Source organism: Erpetoichthys calabaricus, chromosome 4 (assembly GCF_900747795.2).
Source record: "Erpetoichthys calabaricus chromosome 4, fErpCal1.3, whole genome shotgun sequence".
Lineage (NCBI taxonomy): Eukaryota > Metazoa > Chordata > Cladistia > Polypteriformes > Polypteridae > Erpetoichthys > Erpetoichthys calabaricus.
In genome coordinates, this window is record NC_041397.2 from 107428783 (window position 1) to 107449795 (window position 21013).

The following is a 21013-nucleotide window of genomic DNA, read 5'->3' on the forward strand; positions in this document are numbered from 1 at the left end:
AAAACACAATTTAAAAGGAAATTATTCTTTTTAATTCAAAGATATAAATTGAATTTCTCGTGTAGCTCATCCTATAAAACTAATTGCTTTCATCTGTAATCTTGTGCTGTTACAAAGTCTTAAAGGGTTTACATCAGAAATAGTGTACAGTGAATAACAGTTTAGTTTAAATTATTACATACAACATTGACTTTTACAGGCTGCACATTTATGTGAGCCATGGAATGACTTCATCTTTTACATGTTATACAAAAAAGAACAGGCAAAATGAAAAAATGTATGTTAAACATGTACCATGACCGTCTTCTTTGTGTTCTGTCCATAGTGAACCCCTTTACTGATCTGTACAATCATTTAAAGTTACTATGGTATGCAGTCATTCCTGGCTTGTGTTGTACACAGGGCCTGAAGTGAGCCAATAGGTTGTACTAGCACTTCCCTGATTCTGCTTTGCAAAGTGGAATGCAGCAACACATCATAATCACACCTCCAAGGGGACACTCTAGTTCTCAGCAATATTGCATGTATTTCACCACCAAGGGCCCCTTGTCCCCTACCCCGATGTTTGTATATGTATATATGTCATTTGTTTTATATTTCCAGACATACTGGTCAGCAATAGTGAAAAGGTGTTAGCAACCATTAAAAGGACTGTAACAGCTGCTAAAAAAAGTATATTTCCATTACCTTCAGATATGTACCAAAATAGTTCTGTAATAAAATCTGTGTGATTATGGAGAAACATAAATACTTTGGACTCAGACTCCTCTGACCTTTTATAGTCAAACATATTTCAGTGTCATATTTTATTTATCCCCATCTATTCATACATTTATCTAAACCAACCCACCCATCCATTAGCATTCCATGTGTAGCTGATAATAATGCCACTCTGGCAATCTGTAACTCTGTAATGGAGATAAAGGAGGTCAGAAAATTAATATATAGATCATGCAACAGTGTTGTCTAAATGGAATTGTAGGTGAGATTTCTAATTTAATAATTTGACTGCAATAAAGCAAAAATTTATTCAAAAGTTATTGTTATCATTTAATAATGTAAAAAGAGAATGTAACATTTTTTAGTCTTTTAGAAGTTTTAAATAACCCAATATATGTGACTTTTTACATGTGAATAATGATAATTATTAATTACTTTTTATCTGCAAATATATTTGATTTTTTTGTGTGAAATTGATTTTTGTGTTCCATGTTGCTATGCCAACAAAAAAAGTTATTTTCATCTCATGTTTACTGGCATGTTAGCCTGCTAATTAGAGAAAAAATATAATCTGGCTTGCTTCCTTTGAAATGTTGCCAACCACTAGTCTAATCTATACAGCTGTTTAAATTTGCTGCAGATTGAAGGCTTCAGGAACTAGAATTTTGAGTCCAGTAATAGTGGAGTGCATTAAGCTGTGCATTTTAGTCTATGTTGATTTGTACATTTTATGATTTATTTGATGTGCAGCAATTTTTATGGCATTGCATTAATTACTTACCCATTTTGGAGGTGCATTTCAATCTTTCAATCACATTATTAGTCAATCTGTTTTCTGCTATATTTGAAAACATCTTTTATTATCTTACAAAAACACTCAGATTCTGTTAATGTCTGCAACAATAAAAAACATTGTTCTGACAAGTCAAGTTGATTTTATGTTATGTAGAAAGTGCCCCACCCCATACAAGAGTGTTATATTTTATATAGCAGTATTTTTAAAATTTTGCTCAAGTCATAATAATCCCAAGAAGTTTATGCGAAGCTCACAGTGCCGTGCTTCTCATGAGCAACATTAATTCAGGTCTACAAATGAATAAATGTATAAGTGAAAAAGGCCTACCTGTTCAGCAATCCCCAGTCTCTCTGGTTTAGTGTTTTATTTGTGTTTGAACCACTGATTACTATGCATGAGTTTAAATTATAGATAAATTACGTAAATTAATCCATAACATCCAGTTTTGTTTATAAACAGTACATTTAGAAATTGTTTGTCCATGTTTTAATAAATGTTTTGCTTTTGTGCATTTTGCCCAACACTTTTTAAATGTGCTGAGAGTACATTTGTCACCCTTCATGTAACCATTTGCTGCAAGATTTTGAATAGGAACTTTGGTCAAAAGTCACCTGCGTTTTCTGTGAATTGAAACATGATTCTTTTCCATTAATTGCCAGGCAGCAGGTGTTTTTTGGAAGTAAAAGTCAGTTATTCAAAAATGTTAAAGAAATAGCTAACATTCTGTTTATTAGTTTATTGCCTTATAAGAACATCAGAAAATAGTCAAAGACAAAAGCAATTATTGAGCTAACACACATTACTGTTGTTCATAAAGTTATCTAATTCTGTTATATTTTTTTTCTATTTTTGCAATAGAACTCACTTGGCTTTGTGCCTTGTTAACAGTATGACATGTGTAATGCAGATTAGAGGTCTACTAATTAAGCAGGCTTGAAGTGACCCTGGAAAATAGGGAAGAAAAGTGCTAGGTAAATCTTGTTTTTCAAAATAAAGATAATATCTTATAGTATATTAAAAAAAAGTTGAAGTTATTTTTTCACAATGAGGGAATATTTAATTTGGCACATGAAATTGTTCTAAAGTCAAGCGGTTTTTATACATTTAAAGAAAATAACTAGCTTGACCCTGTGTTTTATAGTGGAGCTAATAGGCCACCCGGGTCTAATTGTGAAAAAAGACTTTAAAACAAAAATGTTTTTGAATATTGATACACAATCAAAATATTGCAAAATTGAATATCTATGTAATTTTAGGAAGGATAAAAAAAGCAAAAGCAAAATATTGTTCAGAAATTCTGCCATTTTAAAAGTAGACCGAATACATCCACTTTGAAATAGCAAAGGTTTCAGTTTAAGATAAAATGCCAATTATAAGGCATGCTTGTGACCACAAAAGTAATATGGAATAAATAAGTCTTATAACAGATTCTTAATACTATTTTCTCAAGATAAGGATAGATTTCTCTGTGCACAGCAGCTTGCTTTGTGACATGGATGGAGCTGTGGCAACCACCCTTTGCCAAGCTGTATTCTGATTATTATCCTACTTTTGCTTCCGCCATTCTTTGTCTTCAGAAGTTACGTTCTGCCATGGCTTTATAATAACAGATGCATGCTCAAATCTTATGATTATTTTTTTTCCTAAACGTTGCCTAGTTTTCATGTGTTATATTCTGTGTTTTTATTTTTCATAGCTTATGAAGTGAGATTCACTCTGAGTGCAGTATAGTGAAAAGAGTACATACGAATTTCATTGTCCTTTGTTCGAATGACAGTACATGTGAACTGAACCGATTACACTGCGTTGAATGTTTTAGCAAAAGCATTACATTTTTGAAACAGCTAAGCCACCTGCATGTCACACTTTTTTTGGAGTGTTGTGTGCACAACCAATAAAAAATACAGTACTCAGAAAATGAAAAGGCAAAAATCAACTACCAATTTTTTAATGCATGGTGAGTCGCTGATGGCAGACTTTTTTGGTAAGTAAACTTACTTGACACACTCTGTCCATAAATACCCTGGGAGAACATGCAGACTCCATCCAAGCATTGTTCCTGACTTGTGCTCAGTGCTTGCTGGGATAGGATTCTGCCTTGTGTATGCATATTAGGAAGATGGATGTCTATCTATAACATTTGTTTAGTCATTATCATTTGATTACAAGCTACATGCACACTCGATATTCTCTCCTACTGAAGCATACACATGCGTTGCCAATTCAATAGCATCAGGCAGTAGCTTTGTGAAATAACGAAATAAGCTTCCATATAGTGACTTTTTCCAGTTAATATTGTCTAGTTGTCTGCTGTACAGAGACAGCAGTAACATCTGGGCATCAAAATTCAATGTCAGTATCTGTACTTGGCATGGACTTTCCCAGATGAATCCACACCTGTGCTCATGAAGGGTGCTGCAGAGGAAGATAAGCGGCGAATTAAAGCATACAACCAAGTCTCCTTTTAAAATGGCTGAATCTCACAAACATGCTTTCTGCTTTTGTTTTCCTTTGTAAAATGACATACAGTAGATGCACAGTTATGGACTATTATTTAATTTCAAGACACAGATCAATACATAATAACAACTTTGGCCTCAAAAATCAATATCGGACCCCAGAACCCTTAAGCTCCATTGTAAGACCCAAGAGCAGGCTAATTATTTTTAAAAAAAATTATAAATTATACTTCACTTTAGAATGCAATTTCAAGTGGCCAGTTAGTATATACCATGATTTGGAAAAAATAACTTTTTAACTTGAAAATTACTGAACTTATCCTGAAATAAAGGCAATGGAGAAAAAATGTTGCACACAGCATTAACGGTTTCAATGCTGTCCTCTGATTAACTGCTTTGCAAAGCACACTGCATAATACACTATGAATGAGCAGTGTTAGCATAGATTAAGATTAAAATAGATATTTTTTTTAAAAAAACAGCAGTTACTATCTTGATTATAAAAAAATAATATTTACCCAACCATTTTCTTCCCCCACTTCTGGAGACTTTTCAAACCTGCTTAATTAGTAGACCTTACAGAAAGAAGGACAAACACAGCTTCAAAAGTTTTTTGCACCAACCTTGTAATCCCCGTTTAAGTAAAAGAAAATCAGAATTATAGCAGCTACAAAATAAATCTTTGTCCATTGCTGTTAAAAAATAAGAAACTCTTTGACTTAGAGCTTATCAGCTATATTTTATCTCTTTTGCACCTGGACCCAAATGAAATACTCTACCATCTCCTGGGTGGGTCTTTATATACTACCAAGTCCAAAAGGGATGGGGCTTGGGAAAGATGTGGGGACATGGTCAGTTGTCACCTGACTGAGGTGCTTTGGAGCTGCGGGTGAAAAGACAAGGTTGTTAGTGATAGCCCCCCCCCCCCCCCATCCTGAAGTGGTATCACTTGGAATGGCAGCGACTTGAAAGCCCCTCCCATGTAAATATGTTTGACAGCATCTAATCCTCTTTCCGATACATGTTATGTGTGAGTCCAATTGTTACTAAGACACAAATCAGATTAAGGTCTGTCTTAAAAAGAGAAAATCTAAATGAATAAGGTAACCTTTTGAACAACAGTGAATTTAAAGTTCATGTGCTTAATTTTGTATTATAAGTGTAATATACTGAGTGTTTTAAAATTATAAAGAAATGTTCCTCTGTATATGATATGAATTAACACAGTTTCCCATCACACAAGGTTGTTTGTATGATGTATACCCTGGTGAAGTTAGATGATTCTTCTTCTCTCACTCATGCTTTATAATCTTGTGAATTGTTTTGTGTGTACATTTTACTATGAACTTTGACTTTTATCTGCTATCACCATGCAAAAAAACGCTATAGATTGCAGCATCACATAGTAAAACACTGCCTTTCCACCTGTCAGTTTTCAGTGAAAGCTTTGCACCATAATGTCACCTTCTGCTACTACCTTAACATACAAACTTTTAAATTACCATTAGTCCATCATTGATTTTCATAGCATGTGGTCTCCCCATGAGTATGCTGAAGTCTCTTTAAAGAAGATATCTTTCTTTATAATAACAATAGACATTATTGCTCCCTTACTGCTTTTATTTTCACATTCTGCAATCTCATTAACACAGGACTTTGGTTTTAGATAGTTGTTAGGATTTGTTTAGAGCATTCAAGTATGAAAATAAGACCTGCCATTACCTTGCTTATATATATAGTACAGTGTCTCCAACTACAAGGAACTCAGACAGGCACAATACATCTACTCTTAAATAACTGTAAATTCTTGGAGAAATCTTAGAATCCTTTTCTCCACAAATATGAATTTATTTCAGCTTGCTGACAACTTTCCATTTCTAAGGAATAAAAATTAGTCTGTCTCCCTCAAACTGCAGCAGTCACCTTCTCTTTCCACTGTACAGAGAGTTAACATTATTGCTCCCTCATGTCTCAAAGGTTTTTAGCCTTATTTAATGGCTATATATATATTGGCTATATTGGCTTCTTTCCAAATTGGGACCTAATTTTTAGTTTGTTTAACCCTAGGCCTGCTCATCTGACAAAGCCTTGCATCTTTTCATTATAGCCCTTGTTTGTGAAGTTAGAAATACAGTAATCCCTCGCTATATCGCGCTTCGCCTTTCGCGGCTTCACTCCATCGCGGATTTTATATGTAAGCATATTTAAATATATATTGTATATTTTTTGCTGCTTCGCGGGTTTCTGCGGACAATGGGTCTTTTAATTTCTGGTACATGCTTCCTCAGTTGGTTTGCCCAGTTGATTTCATACAAGGGACGCTATTGGCAGATGGCTGAGAAGCTACCCAGCTTACTTTTCTCTTTCTCTTGTGCTGACTTTCTGTGATCCTGACGTAGGGGGATTGAGCAGGGGGGCTGTTCGCACACCTAGACGATAGGGACGCTCGTCTAAAAATGCTGAAAGATTATCTTCACGTTGCTATTTTTTGTGCAGCTGCACGGTGCTTCGCATACTTAAAAGCTCGAAGGGCACGTATTGATTTTTGCTTGAAAAACAAACTCTGTCTCTCTCTCTCTTTGTCTGCTCCTGACGGAGGGGGTGTGAGCTGCCGCCTTCAACAGCTTTGTGCCCGGTGCTTCGCATACTTAAGCCAAACAGCCCTATTGATTTGTTTGCCAGAGATTGTTTTCTCTATCTATGTGACATTCTGTGCTCCTGACACGCACTCCTTTGAAAAGGAAGATATGTTTGCATTCTTTTAATTGTGAGACGGAACTGTCATCTCTGTCTTGTCATGGAGCACAGTTTAAACTTTTGAAAAAGAGACAAATGTTTGTTTGCAGTGTTTGAATAACGTTCCTGTCTCTCTACAACCTCCTGTGTTTCTGCGCAAATCTGTGACCCAAGCATGACAATATAAAAATAACCATATAAACATATGGTTTCTACTTTGCAGATTTTCTTATTTCGCGGGTGGCTCTGGAACGCAACCCCCGCGATGGAGGAGGGATTACTGTACATCACTTCAGTTTTGTTTTAATTCAATGAAACAAAATCAGAATGAAGTTGTTATTCCTATTTTAAAAAGACTTCATTGTATTGATTGGCTTCTTTAACATATTGTTGTTGGCCAAATCATTTACACATAACTGGCATGTGGAACAGCACAAAAAGTGCCTTTTTAATGTACATCATCATCTGCCATTATCATTGCTGATGACTCTATCCATGTATTTAAATATCTTCATCCTCTTTTGATATAACAGTTTCTTTTCGCACATTTTGCCAGTCCTTACCTAGTTTAATTCTTGACTTAAGGAAAAGCAGCATTTTTTTCCCTTGGGAACATTCAGAATGCCCTCAGTCATTCTTGTTTGTTGTGCTCCCCAGGAGTTTCTGTGGAGTCCATTATTATTTAATATTTAAATAAATGTAGAAAATGTACAGGTAGGAATCTCATTGTATTCTGCACACAGTGTATAATGAAGTTGGAATTACTGTACCGCTGTCTAAGAACAAGAACTGTTCTTGTTATAGATTCTACAGAATATTGATTTGATGATGTATATAGTGCTGTCTTCTGAGGTTATAGTGTGTACAGGACCTACCTGGTAGATTTCTTTTTATTCGCACCAGATTTAGGAACACAGAGCTTTTATATTACAGCATCTCCATTTATTTATATATTTTTTGTAATCACATTCAGTCCAACAAACAATCATTATCACATATGCTTTTTAAATTTCACATTCATTTGGTATATTATTTCAGTCTTTTTCCCATATCTGACTGAGCGTTAAGTTTCCAGGAATAAAACCCTGGAGTGTGCTGCAAATCATTATGTGTACATGAATTGAACTTGTTTTATGACACAACTCACAACACGTTTCTTCAAATAAGCCTTTCTTGTCTCTTATTTTGGTCAATATTTTATGGTGTGTTTTTCTTCTATGACTTGCTTGTATTGTACATTGTTTATGGAACAACTCGAAACTCATTTCTTCAAATAAGCCTTTTCTTTCTCTAATTTTGGTCAATTTTTTATGGTACTGTTCAGTGTGTTTGGTACCTTGAAAGGTTCTTATACAGTGCATTCAGAATTTATTCAGACCTCTTGATTTTTTTTTTTTTTTATTATGATGCAGCCTTAAGCGTAAATTGTTTAAATTTGTTTAAACAATCCAATACCCCAGAATTGCAAAGCAGAATCAGGAATTTTAAAAATCTTTATAAAGTTAATAAAAATAAAAAACTGAATTACCACATTGACACAAATATTTAGACCCTTAGTTGAAGCGTCATTGACAGTGATTATTGACCCCATTCATCTTGACTGTGACATAACAATATCACATACCTGGATTTGGTGATTTTCTGGCATTCTTCTCAGCATATCACTTCAAACTGTCAGGTTCATGTCTGGGCTCTGGTTGGGCCACTCAGAACCATTCATGCAGTTGTCCCCAAACCACTCTCTCCTCTGTTGTCTTTGCTTTGTGCATAGGATCATTGTCCTGTTGTAAGGTGAACCTTCAGGATAGTATGATGTCCAAAGCATTCTAGGGCTATTTTTCATGAAAGATATCCCCGTACATTGCTCAGTTCAACTTTCTCTCAACCATAGCTAGTCTAGCAATGCCTGCCACTAAACAACAGTGCTGCCACCGCAATGCTTCACAAATTGAAATGGCAATACCTAGGTGATTGAGTATAGCCTGTTTTTTCCCCAAGACATGAAGCATAGAATTGAGGCCAGATAGCTCAGTATCGGTTTAATCAAACAAGAGAATTATATTTTTCACACTTTGAGAACCTACTTTGTAGGTACCTTTTTGCAAACTCCCAAGTTGGTTTTCATCTGTCTTTTTCTGAGGGCAGGATTCTCTTTGGCAACTTTGCCATAAAGCCCATATCAGTTGAGTGTTACAGTGATGGTTGTCCTTTTGGAAGTTTAATCCATCTCCACCCAGGTTCTCCTGGGGTGCACCTAAGCCAAATTATATGGGTCTGAACACTTGTGCCAGTGTTGAATCATTCAAGTTTTTAATTTAAATAAATTTGCAAAATTTTCAAAATTCTGTTTTTGCTTTATGGTTCTTGGGCATTAAGTGTTGCATTACATGGGGAATCATTTAAATAATGGTAGCATAAGACTGCAACATAACAAAATGTGAAGGAGTTTGAATACTTTCTGAATGCAATGTAAATAAAATGAGTCTCAGTATTAATCCATTCATCTTATTAACCTGCTTATCATGGGCAGGGTTGTGGGGAAGCAGGAGCATAGGATGCATGGCAGGAACCGTCCCCACATAGGATGTCAGTCTATCACAGAGTGAAAACACACACTCACACACACACAAGGGCCAGTTTAGCCTCGTTAACTCACATGTCTTTAGACTGTGGTAGGAAACCAGTGCAGACAAGGAAAGAACATGTGAACTCCACACAAGGAGCTCCTGATACTTGAACTCCAGTATCCTTGTTGGGAGGTAGGTACCATGCTGCCCTAGTGTGTATCTCATCAATTTAATCAATGATTTTTTAAATAGTTACTGCAGACATTAATAATGGATAGTTTTCAGCATTTACAGCTTTTGCATTTAAACCTTATCAAAATGAAGACAGTATGTTGTTTGTAGCTGACCTGAGCTTTTCAGAATTTAAATAACAGCCAAATGCCCCTGGAACAGCTTGTTACTGAAATTAGCTAGCAAACTATGAAGGCCATAGAATGTGACACATGTGCACTCATTTGTGCTCAATTACCATTTGCTCTATTTGTTCATTTTTTCTTTAAGCTGTTATCCATCATATGTCTTCTATGCTGTATTTCCTCCTTCCACTAATACTTTCACTTTATCTTCACATATTTTCCAATGAATGTACAAATGGATTTTTCTATTTAAAGAAAAAAGGCCGCAGGCAAGAAGATGGATGGGTTAGTCTATTAAAATCTTAATTTAAACTGCTAAGCAATTAATTTACATTTACAATGTAAGGGCTTATTAGAAATTATACATTATAGGGTGTGCCATAGAAAATATTGTGAATTTTAATGAAATAATTTCTTTTCCCTTTTTACTTAGAGTTCATTAACAGCATTTATTTTCACTTGAATTTGAACTTCTTATGGAAGCCCGTATTTGTCAAAAAAGAAAGCAGTATTGAAATATACTGAATTATCGAGTATTGCCACATTTTCCTCATAATTAAGATTAAGTATCTCATTCTTATAACTTATAATTTTGTTTAAGATAAATTTGATAATTTCATGTGCTATGTTTCTGAAAATATTTAAAAGAATGAAGTATTTTAAGGACAGACTGAGCACAGGATTTGCAAATGTAAGGACCCCCAGGACAGCTAATAGGAGTGTGCTGTGTTTAAACTGTTGGTTTTAAGAGGAGCAAATACAATGCAAGGAGATGTTGCATGATTTCAGAAATTACTTTAAATAATCTTTATGTTGGCAACAGTGTGTCACTGAAAGTAGGTCCTTTAAATTTTATAAAGAAACATTTGGGAAAGGTTTCATTATTTTTCTTTTTTTTATCATTCTAGTAACAATTTTGTAATAAAAAACAAAAAGAATATTCACCAAACTGTCAGGCAAGAAAATGTCAGCAATGTCCACTTATAATTAAATGACATGGATTTTTGCATTTTAAATATGGTCAAATTGTAAATTTACTTACTAAATAATAATGATTCTTTGGAGAACATTAGCACTCCTCAAAACACACCAGAAGCTCAGATTTAAATTCATTTAAATCAGTAAAAAATACAGACATCTGATTTCAGAGATAAAAGCATAGCCTGAGACGTCATGGCATTGTATGTACTAAGTAATTGGCAAAGTCAGCTTGCAGTATAATACAACTACAAGGGATGTGGTTGTGAAACATAGGGGACATGCAAGACAAATACAAACACATAGGTGCTTTATGCCAATTGTTGTTTCAGCAGTATAATTAATACATTTTATTTGAGAGCCAATAGTCTCTGCTGAAAATGCAGTAACTCTTTCTTCCCAATGCTGTCACATCATGTAAATTATAATTTTGAGAAAGTAATTGAAAATTGGTGGCGCAGTGGTAGCGCTGCTTCCTCGCAGTAAGGAGACCTGGGTTCACTTCCCGTGTCCTCCCTGCGTGGAGTTTGCATGTTCTCCCCGTGTCTGTGTGGGTTTCCTCTGGGTGCTCCGGTTTCCTCCCATAGTCCAAAGACATGAAGGTTAGATGCATTGCCGATTCTAAATTGTCCCTAGTGTGTGCTTGGTGTGTATGTGCGTCCTGCGGTGGGCTGGCACCCTGCCCAGGATTTGTTCCTGCGCCAGCCCAGGATTTGTTCCTGCCTTGCGCCCTGTGTTAGCTGGGATTGGCTCCAGCAGTCCCCCGTGACCCTGTGTTAGGATATAGCGGGTTGGATAATGACTGACTGACTAATTGAAAATTATGTTGCTATAGTTGTAATTATTTTCTCTTTAAGAATACAGTTGTTTTAAATTTCCTCCCTGCTTTTACACAGCCTTTAATCGATCAGTTATTGAAGTTTGTATTTTGCAAATACTAGGTGGCTCCGCCCCCTGCTCACTTCGCTCGCCAACCCCTGTGTTTCTTTAATCGGATATACATTTTTAAAAGTTTTTTTTTTTTTCTTCTTTGGAATCGTTGCTTTAACTGTTGCGGGACCACAGAATCTCATAGCATATGGTCCATAATGGTGTAAGTGCTGTATTCCACCCTCCATCAATCGGACCTAACAGTGACTTAAAACAAATAATGCTTCAACTTGGCTGGGATTCTAAAATACTTTCAAATTTTACTGCTTTCATATTCTGTACCTTTCTCTGCATGTTTATCGCGCCATCGTTTGTTTGAGCCTTTGTAATTCCACTACTTTCATAATCTTTTACCTGCCTTTTTTCTCTCCCAAAGGTGTCTTTTCTCCGTGCTGCTCTTTCTTCTTTGCTGAGAGCACAGGATCTGTGTGTGCTACCGCTGGCTGTGCTCTTATTTGATAAGAAGGGCGTGTCTTTCAAGAATCTCATGTTCCACGTCCCCGCGAGACGGCCCTGGGACAATCTCTTGGCACCAAGTCTCATGTTTACGGTCCCCGCGAGACGCTCCGTGGCCAGTCTTTTTTGTCTCGCGTGTCTTTTATATGTCTTCCGAGAACTTCCGAGAAGATCACGTATCGTCACCCTGGAAATTTCCTTTCCAGGATTTTTTTTTTTTATATAGAGAGATAAGGATGTTGTAGTTGCCATGCTTTAGTGCATATGCCATCAGGGCAAGAACGCTTTGTCTAGTTCTATATAGATAGTTGTATTTTGCTAACTTACAATAAAGTAACATTTTATATGTACTTAAATCTTCTGTCTAATACCTATATATGATGTAATATGTGTTTCACAATGTAATTTATCGTCTAATATTGTAATCAGTTGTCATATTCATGTGACCTTTTATAAGCTGTTCTTTTTTTCTGTTTATTCACATATGGCCTTTTACATTTGCATATATTCATAAAGTAGTTCCAAGTAGAATTTATGGTGTAAGTTACAGTTACAGAATGCCTTTTAGAACAGTGGTTCCCAATGTTCAGTCCTCGGGACTCATTATGGCTGCAGGTTTTGTCTTAAAACCATTTTTTCTCTTAATTAGACTTCTTCCCCAAATAAAGCAAGATTTTATTTCCCAGCTTCTTTCTTTCTTTCTTTCTTTCTTTCTTTCTTTCTTTCTTTCTTTCTTTCTTTCTTTCTTTCTTTCTTTCTTTCTTTCTTTCTTTCTTTCTTTCTTTCTTTTACCAACACCTGGAAATTACAAACTGGGTATGTTCTGTTTTTACTGAATGAAATAGGAATTTATATTTGTTAGATGGCTAAGAATGAATTGTTTTTCTTTTTAAATATTTTTTAATGTTCTAATTATTTAAACAATTATTTACTAACTAGCTGTGCTACCTGTGTAAGGTGGGTTGAAATTTAAGTAATCAATGTAGAACCCACCTTTTGCAGTGCACCGTGCAATGAATATGACTATTATATGCCATTTGGTGTGGGATTTGTAAAAGCATTGCTAATGTTTGTGATGTGCCATGTATTGGAATGACAAAGACATAGCAACTACTGTAGATAAGCACACAAGTAGGTAACACTGAAGTAGGTTCTCCTTTCAGAGTCATTTGTGCTGGTGTCTGCTCTGCTCAACATTTAATTGACAGTATTTAGATAACAATTAAGAAAGTAAGCTCCACAATAAAGTGAATTAAAAAAAAAAAACAATGTAAGTATTTAAAGATACAGAAAAAATGCAAATATATCTTAATTCCCTATTATTGTAACTCTGACACTGCTTCACTTTTTAAATGCAAAATAAAATTTAAAAATGAGTCTGCTAATTAATCAATGAGATTAGCAGAAGGCAGCAATGATGGACTAATTGAGAAACTGGTTGGCAGCCACATTCGGCCCTGAGGACTGAATGTTGAAAACCACTGATTTAGAACATTATGCTGAAGCACTGTACACAAAACAGTGCAACAGGTTTGATTGGTTTCTGTTCTCAAGCTTACTACACAGGAAGGTGAGGTACTTCTCAAAGTGTATCTCTGGAATTTGAACCCTGTAATTTACAAATATGGTGCACTCAACAGATATATTTGTCTTATTTTGTCACATGTGCATTTTTACAGCCAAAAAGGCATAGCTCTCAACTAGACATTCAGTGAATCTTTTGTAATCATTTATTTATTTGTTTTTTTAGAAGCAGGCATATGTAAAAGTTTAATAATATGCATAATAGACATTAGCTAATTACTTTTGCAGCTGGTGCAAAAATGGCTGGAATGAGAGTAGGAGACTGAAAAAGATTTGAATCAATAAATAATGAGGATCCGGTCTTCCTAGAGAATTGGTAAAAGCAATTCTTGTTACAAAACAAGTCCACATCATTCTGCAGCAACCTCAAGCCATTACAGTCGAGAGAGAGACAGATATTACAGTGTACAATTGCTTTCTTAAATGCTAGTATATCCCTGTCAGCATTTATGCTGTTCATATTGTCTTAATGCGGTATTTGTTCTGTTTCTTATGCAGATAATTACTCCATTCAGAAGGCTGATTCTTTGTGCTGAAAACAGAAAGGAAATGGAGGATTGGATCAGCTCATTAAAATCTGTACAATCCAGAGAGCACTATGAAGTAAGAGTTTTATTTTGTGAGATATTTGTCTTTCCTGTACATTTTTTTTATGGTCATTGTCACACAGTTATAGGTTTATGGTAATTATTGGTTACTGTTTAAGTTTACTTGTAGCCAGTTAATGTTGTCAGAAGTTATTTGAATATAAATTGTTTTTAAATTTGAAAACTTTTTGAATTATAGACAAGTTGTTTTAGGCTTTCTAGCATTCATTGGCATTCATTTGAGTAACTATATGTAGGAGGTTCTATTGCATAACTACCACCATAAACTAAATTGCTTGCTTATTGTTTATATTCTGATGTGCACAAAGAAGGCTGTGTCTATACTGTAAATGTTTGTTACTAAAATGTACAGATTGTCTTTGAAAAAATACATTAGTTAGATGTAGTCAGTATTTGCACATGTAATTTGCATCAGCAGAGTACTTATAATATCCTGTTTAATAAAAAAAAGACATAAAATAAAATTTTGAAAATATTTCTTAATATTAACATGTTTTTGTTAAAATATGATTCTGTATGTACAGATACAGGTAAACATACCTCAGTGGTTTAAAGAGATTTATTTTTAATATTTATAGGTAAACCATACAAAATTAATATATGTCAATAAGACTAAGTCAGCAGATGAAACAGAATGACCTTGTGACTGTTCTTACATGTGATGCTTTAGGATTCAAATTCAAGTCCTCTTAGATTTAGTTATGTTTCTGTTCTGCCAATCTATCTGTCTTCTCCTTTACTAGACGGCACAATTTAATGTGGAACATTTCTCAGGGATGCACAACTGGTATGCCTGCTCTCACGCTCGTCCTACCTTCTGCAATGTCTGTCGGGACAGTCTTTCTGGGGTGACCTCCCACGGCCTGTCTTGTGAAGGTAAGACAGTTGCTCATTCTCCTTTTATAGTATGAAATTAGACACTGTGCTTGAAACTGTGTGCTGTGGCTAAGTTTGAGGGTGTGTGAAAACAAGTGAAGAACATTCCATATAAAGCTTTGCTCTTTTTTATATGCTAGTTAAGGAGTTGTCCTCTATATTTATTTGTTTATTTTCCCCCCCCGAGTAGTATAATTCATTAAAAAAACAGGATTTGATTTGGCTAATACTCTTTTACCCTATAGCATTTTGTTATGTTACTTCAAAGATATATTTATTCATTTGGCTGGAGTAATACACCACAACAATCAATTTATATTTTACAATAGCTCTAAGATTCAGCATTATTACAGCTTTTTGCAAAGTAAACAAGGAAAATATTTCATAGCACAAGACTTCTTCATTCCGGTGCTCCATTTTAAAGGTTGCTACAACAGATCATGTGTCTCCGTCTATCCCTGTCTTTAACATCATTTTCTGCCACATCCACTGCCTTCATGTCCTTCTTCACCACATCCATAAACCTCCTCTTTGACGTTCCTCTTTTCCTATTGCCTTGTAGTTCCATCTTCAACATTCTTTTCCCGATATATGCATGTACCAAAACCAACTTAATCTAGCCTCACTCACTTGGTCACCATATTGTTGTACCTGTATTGCCCCTCTAATATACTCATTTCTAATCCTGTCTGCCTTCCGTACATGGAGTGAAAATCATAGTATCTTCAACTCTATTCATCAGTGCCACTGTCTCCAAACCATAAAGCGTAGCTGGTCTCAATACCATTTTATAGACCTTCCCTTTCACTCTTGCAGTTACTCTTCTATCACAAATAACTCCTGTCCACTTCTCCACCCAGTCTACCCGGCCTGCACTCTCTTCTTCATCTCTTTGTTGCACCAGTTGCTGTGGACTTTTGAACTCAAGTATTTAAATTTGTCTACCTTCACCATCTTTGCTCTTTGCAGTCGTACTGTTCTATCAACTTCCCTCTCATTTGCGCACATGTACTTTATCTTACTCCTAGTGGCTCTCATTCCCCTTCTCTCCAGTGCATACCTCCACCTCTCCAGGTTCTCCTCAACCTGCTGTCTACTCTCACTACATATCACAATGTCATCTGCAAACATCATAGTCCATGGAGACTCCTGTCTTACCTCATCTGTCAACCTGTCTGTCACCATTGCAAACAGGAAAAGGCTCACGGCCGATCCTTGATGTAATTCCACTCTTACCTTGAACAAGGCTGTCACTCCAACCACACACCTCACTGCAGTCATACAGACCTCATTCATATCCTGTACTACCCTCACATACTTTTCTGATACTCACGATTTCTTCATACAGTACCATAACTTCTCTCTTGGCACTCTGTCATATGCTTTCTCCAAGTCCACAAACACGTAATGCAATTCTTTCTGACCTTCTCTGTACTTCTCCGTCAACACCCTTAAAGCAAACATCACATCTGTAGCACTCTTTCCTGGCAGGAAACCATAAAGCTGCTCGCAGATCGTTACCTCTCCTTTCAGCCTAGCATTGATCACTCTTTCCCATATCTTCATGGTGTGGCTGATAAACTGTATTCCCCTGAAGTTACTGCAGCTCTGCCCATCTCCCTTATTCTTGAAAACTGGTACTAATATAATTCTTCTCCATTCCTTAGGCATCTTTTCACTTTTCAAGATTATGTTAAAAAATCTAGTTAGAAACTCTATTGCCTTGTCCCCTAAACATCTCCATGCGTCCACTGGTAGATTGTCAAGCCAACTGCTTTTTTATTTTTCATCCTCTTCATAGCTTCTCTCACTTCAGCCTTGCTAATTCCAGGTACTTCTTCCTTTACTATCTCCACTTCATCCAGACTACACTCTCTCTTATTTTCAATGTTCATAAGTCCTTCAAAGTACTCCTTCCTTCTTTTCAACACAATTTACCTGCTTGTCAGTACATTTCCATCTGCATCTCTTTATCACCCTGACCTGCAGCACGTCCTTCCCCTCTCTATCCCCCTGTTTGGCCAATCAGTAAAATTGCTTTTCTCCTTCCTTTGTGTCCAGCTTCTCATATTTCTTGGCATATGCTTTTTCCTTAGCCTTTGCCACTTATTTCTTCACCTTTTGCCACATCTCTTTGTACACCTGTCTCTTTTTGTCACCTTTCTGGTTATCCCAATTCTTTTTCGCTAATGTCTTCCTCTTTATGCTTTCCTGTAAACTCTTTAAAGACAGTTCCTAGGCCAATATTTGAACTTAGAACTATAAGAGACAGCAGCTTTAATCACAGTACAAGCCTGTTTGGTCAGGTTACAAATATAATGCAGTCTTTTCCTTACACATGCTGGTTTGATCTGATTTACTGATAACACTGAGCATCCTCAAGTAGGCATTTCTTACTGAATTCTTCTAAATTTCTCTATAGCATGTATTTGTATGACTCATCCTTCAATATCTTGAACAACTTTATAACTTTCCATCAGTACTGGGTTTAAATAGTTTGTGTTCATTTTCTCCTTTTGCATATATTATCTAGTTTTACACTCTATACGAGACTTAAACATTAGTTAGGCTAGAATATTGATCGTGAATTGCTTATTGTACATTCAACAGATTTTTTTTTTGGCATGGAGTGTATACATGTATTACTATAATTTTATTTGTAATAGTCAAATATTCCAGATAGAATGTAAACTTTTGAAAGCTCTCACAACAATATCATTTCTACCTAGTAATGACTTGATTCTTTTTTACATAGGTCATTTAAGCTCATTAACTGTAGTTATATTTATTGCCAGGATTGCTGTTTTTTCTTAAGGAATATGGGCCAAAGGATATGTATTGCTCAGTCACTTATATTCACCACTCATAAATCACTTCTTCATCATACTGAGCACCACCTCTTAAAATAGCATCTGCTTAGTAATTTATCTGATTCCTAGGTCATATTTATAACAAAAATCCTGTATACATTTTAGGTGTTTTCTTTATGCAGTTTTTCGATAATTGCAATTAATTTTGTACTTATATTTTACATTTTTCATTTTGTACTTTCATTTTAGTTATTTTTTCTTGTGGTTGCAAGCAGTTTTATTCTTTAATCCGGTATATTTCTTTATGGTACAAAAAGTGGAAAGTATGCTTATCACTTTCCTTTTTCCTTTTGAATTTTAAATAATTTTTATGGTAGAATAAATTACTCTTGCTTGTTTTTTTTTTTTTAATTGACAGCAGTAGTCAATTTGTTTATCCATTCATCACTAGTACCGGATCTTCATTGTGGATGTGGTCTGTTAAGCCTCTTAATAGCCTCTCTGACAAGTCTAAGAACCACCTAGAAATCATTAGAATAAGGTGTGTCAGCCCTCGGGATGCTGCCTAGCATGAAATTGTCCAGAGACTAATCAAGAGAAGGATCTGGTACTAGAGAAGGTAATATGGTACAGAACAATGCAGTTTGTTTTATTTTAATCTCATTTCAGTAATTTGTTGTTGTTGTTTTTTTTTTCTTAAGAAAGTGTTTGACATTTTCTTGATTAGATGATATTTGTTGGTTACAGCACTGTTTATTGGCTGAAAAGTAATTAACAGTATTTATTAGGTAGCCATTTGGCCAATTCAAAATTCCTTGAACTTAAGTGGTAGTGTTTCCCTTAGTTTGTAAATGAGTGGGAGATAAAGTTTCTGACCCACTGATCCATCTGAGATTTTGACATGTGGATGGTTTATGAATTGTGATTGCCAAATATTATTTGAACGAAGAGACAAAAACAAGTTTAAGAGTAAAAAGCAATAAATTGAAGTATGCTTTTAAATCCTTTCATTAAGGTTACTGTAGCACGTAACAAGATTATATTTTCTTAAAGAATTAGATGATAAGAAATAAGTATCATTTAGTAAACTGAGTAAATGACTAATCAGACAATCAGTCCATTGTTGAGTACAATTTGAGCAAACTGAATCTAAGGTCAGGTCAGGTTGGGGAGCATGCACTGGTACAGCACGTTGCCACACCCACCACATGACAAAACAGCTCGTGATCCCGGTTGGCCACCCCCAGGCAGACACGTGGTCCAGTCCTCACCCCTGGAAATGACCATCTATCTGCCGCAGCCAGGAGTTATGTGGGCATCCCATCTCCTTGGCCTGGTCCAGCTGCTTGAGTCCTCAACAATGAGGATCCTGTGAGCTGAATCACCCTCGAGGAATTGCGCCTCTGCAGTGCTGTAACTGACGCTTCCTCACAATGCAGGCAACATGCCTCATTCGGGACTCTGTGAGCAATCGCTCGTTTGAGCCAAAGTCAAACCAGCAGTACCCAAGGATTCTCCAAAGAGACATAGTACCACAGGAGTCCAGTCTTTGTCACTGGATAGCGTCCATGTCTCACAACCATATATCAAAACAGGAAGCACCAGTACTCTAAAGACATGAACATTTGTCCTTTTGCAAGGATATCAGGAGCACCCCACACACTGTTCCAGCGAACTCATGACACCCCATGCTCTCCGAATCCGTCTACTGACTTCATAGGAAGAGTTACTAGAGACATGAATGTTGCTGCCGAATGGTAACTAAACCTCACAAGAAGGTCGACATTGTCTCCGCAGATGGACACACTGCCGATGGCTGTGCTGAAAAGGTCATTAAAGGTCTGGATCTTGGTTTTTATCCAGGACACTCACAAGCCCAGACAATCAGACTCCTCGCTCAGTCTCTCAAGAACCCCAATCAGAATTGACTATGTGAAAATCTGAGCATTGTCGGCAAAGTCAAGATTAGTGAATCTTTCTTCCACCAACAGATGCTCCACAGCTGCTGGACCCCATGACCCTGCCCAACACCCAGTCTATGCAAGCATTAAAGAGTTAGAACAAGAACACACCCTAGAATCAACTGGGAAAAACACAGAGGTTCTGCCTCCACTCTCAGTACCAGTGTACTGGCCGGACATGATATCCAACAACTTTGGGGGATCCCATGAAATCTCAGGATGTCCCACTGGACAGCTCGATCAACTGAGTCGAACGCTTTTCAAAAATCAAAAAAGGCTGCAAAGACACTCTGACAATATTCACGTTTGTGCTCAATGAGAACCCTCTGTGCCAGGATACAGTCGACAGGAGACGTCTTAGGCATAAAACCAGACTGTTCTGATCGCTGGTAGGTGAGCAAGTGATCACAGATCCTACTGAGGATGACCGTAGCAAAGACCATACCCAGCACCGAAAGGAGTGTTATACCCCTGTAGTTGCCGCAATCCAGGCAATCAACCTTCCCTTTCCAGATAGGGATGACAGGTCCTGTTTTCCAGTCAGTCGGGATGATTTCCCGTCTCCAAAATGGAAGCAAACATTGCTTGCAATGCAAAGAGGACAGCCTTACCACCAGCCTGGAGAAGTTCACCCCGGATACCACAGAATCCTGGAGCCTACCTTACCTTCAGCTGGTTCACCGCCTGTGCAATCTCATTGAGACTGGGTGGTTCACAGCTAATAGGAGGATCAGCCTGAAGAACCGTGGACCCAGAGATGTCCAACATAGTTAGCCAGAGGATCAGCTTTTCCAGCCCAGCAGGTCATAATTGCAGCATCATCTGCAAAGACTGTTGCATTACCCTCCCTGACCACAACTCTCCAAGGAAAAGATTCGGATGTGCGTAATGCTTCAATTCCTCTGTAAGCAGGACATGGGTCACTAGACCATAGATGGTGTATCACTTACTCACAGATTTCTCTAACAAATGCATCCTCATCTGCCCTCAGAGCCGTCCCTCTCAGTTTGTGGTACAGACCAGAGTTGCCCTTAGTTTTTTTTAATGACAACAGGATTAAAAGTTAAGGATTTCAATTTACTGCTTCATTTGCTGTGCCATCTGTGCCTAGTGAGATTTCATTCAGAAACAAGAGAGTTGACCTTCCACTGCAGCTTTAATTATACTATAGCTTGG

At 36.6% G+C, this 21013-nt stretch overlaps 1 protein-coding gene across 3 annotated transcripts in view; it reads left to right on the forward strand.

Moving 5' to 3' along the window:
- Positions 1-21013, forward strand: part of dgkh (diacylglycerol kinase, eta) — a 482906-nt gene that overhangs the window by 318183 nt on the left and 143710 nt on the right. For all 3 annotated transcript variants that reach the window (XM_028799661.2, XM_028799660.2, XM_028799662.2), the window contains 2 exons: positions 14081-14185; positions 14934-15066. In XM_028799661.2, coding sequence (XP_028655494.1) covers positions 14081-14185; positions 14934-15066 — 238 coding nt within the window. The remainder of the gene's footprint in view (positions 1-14080; positions 14186-14933; positions 15067-21013) is intronic.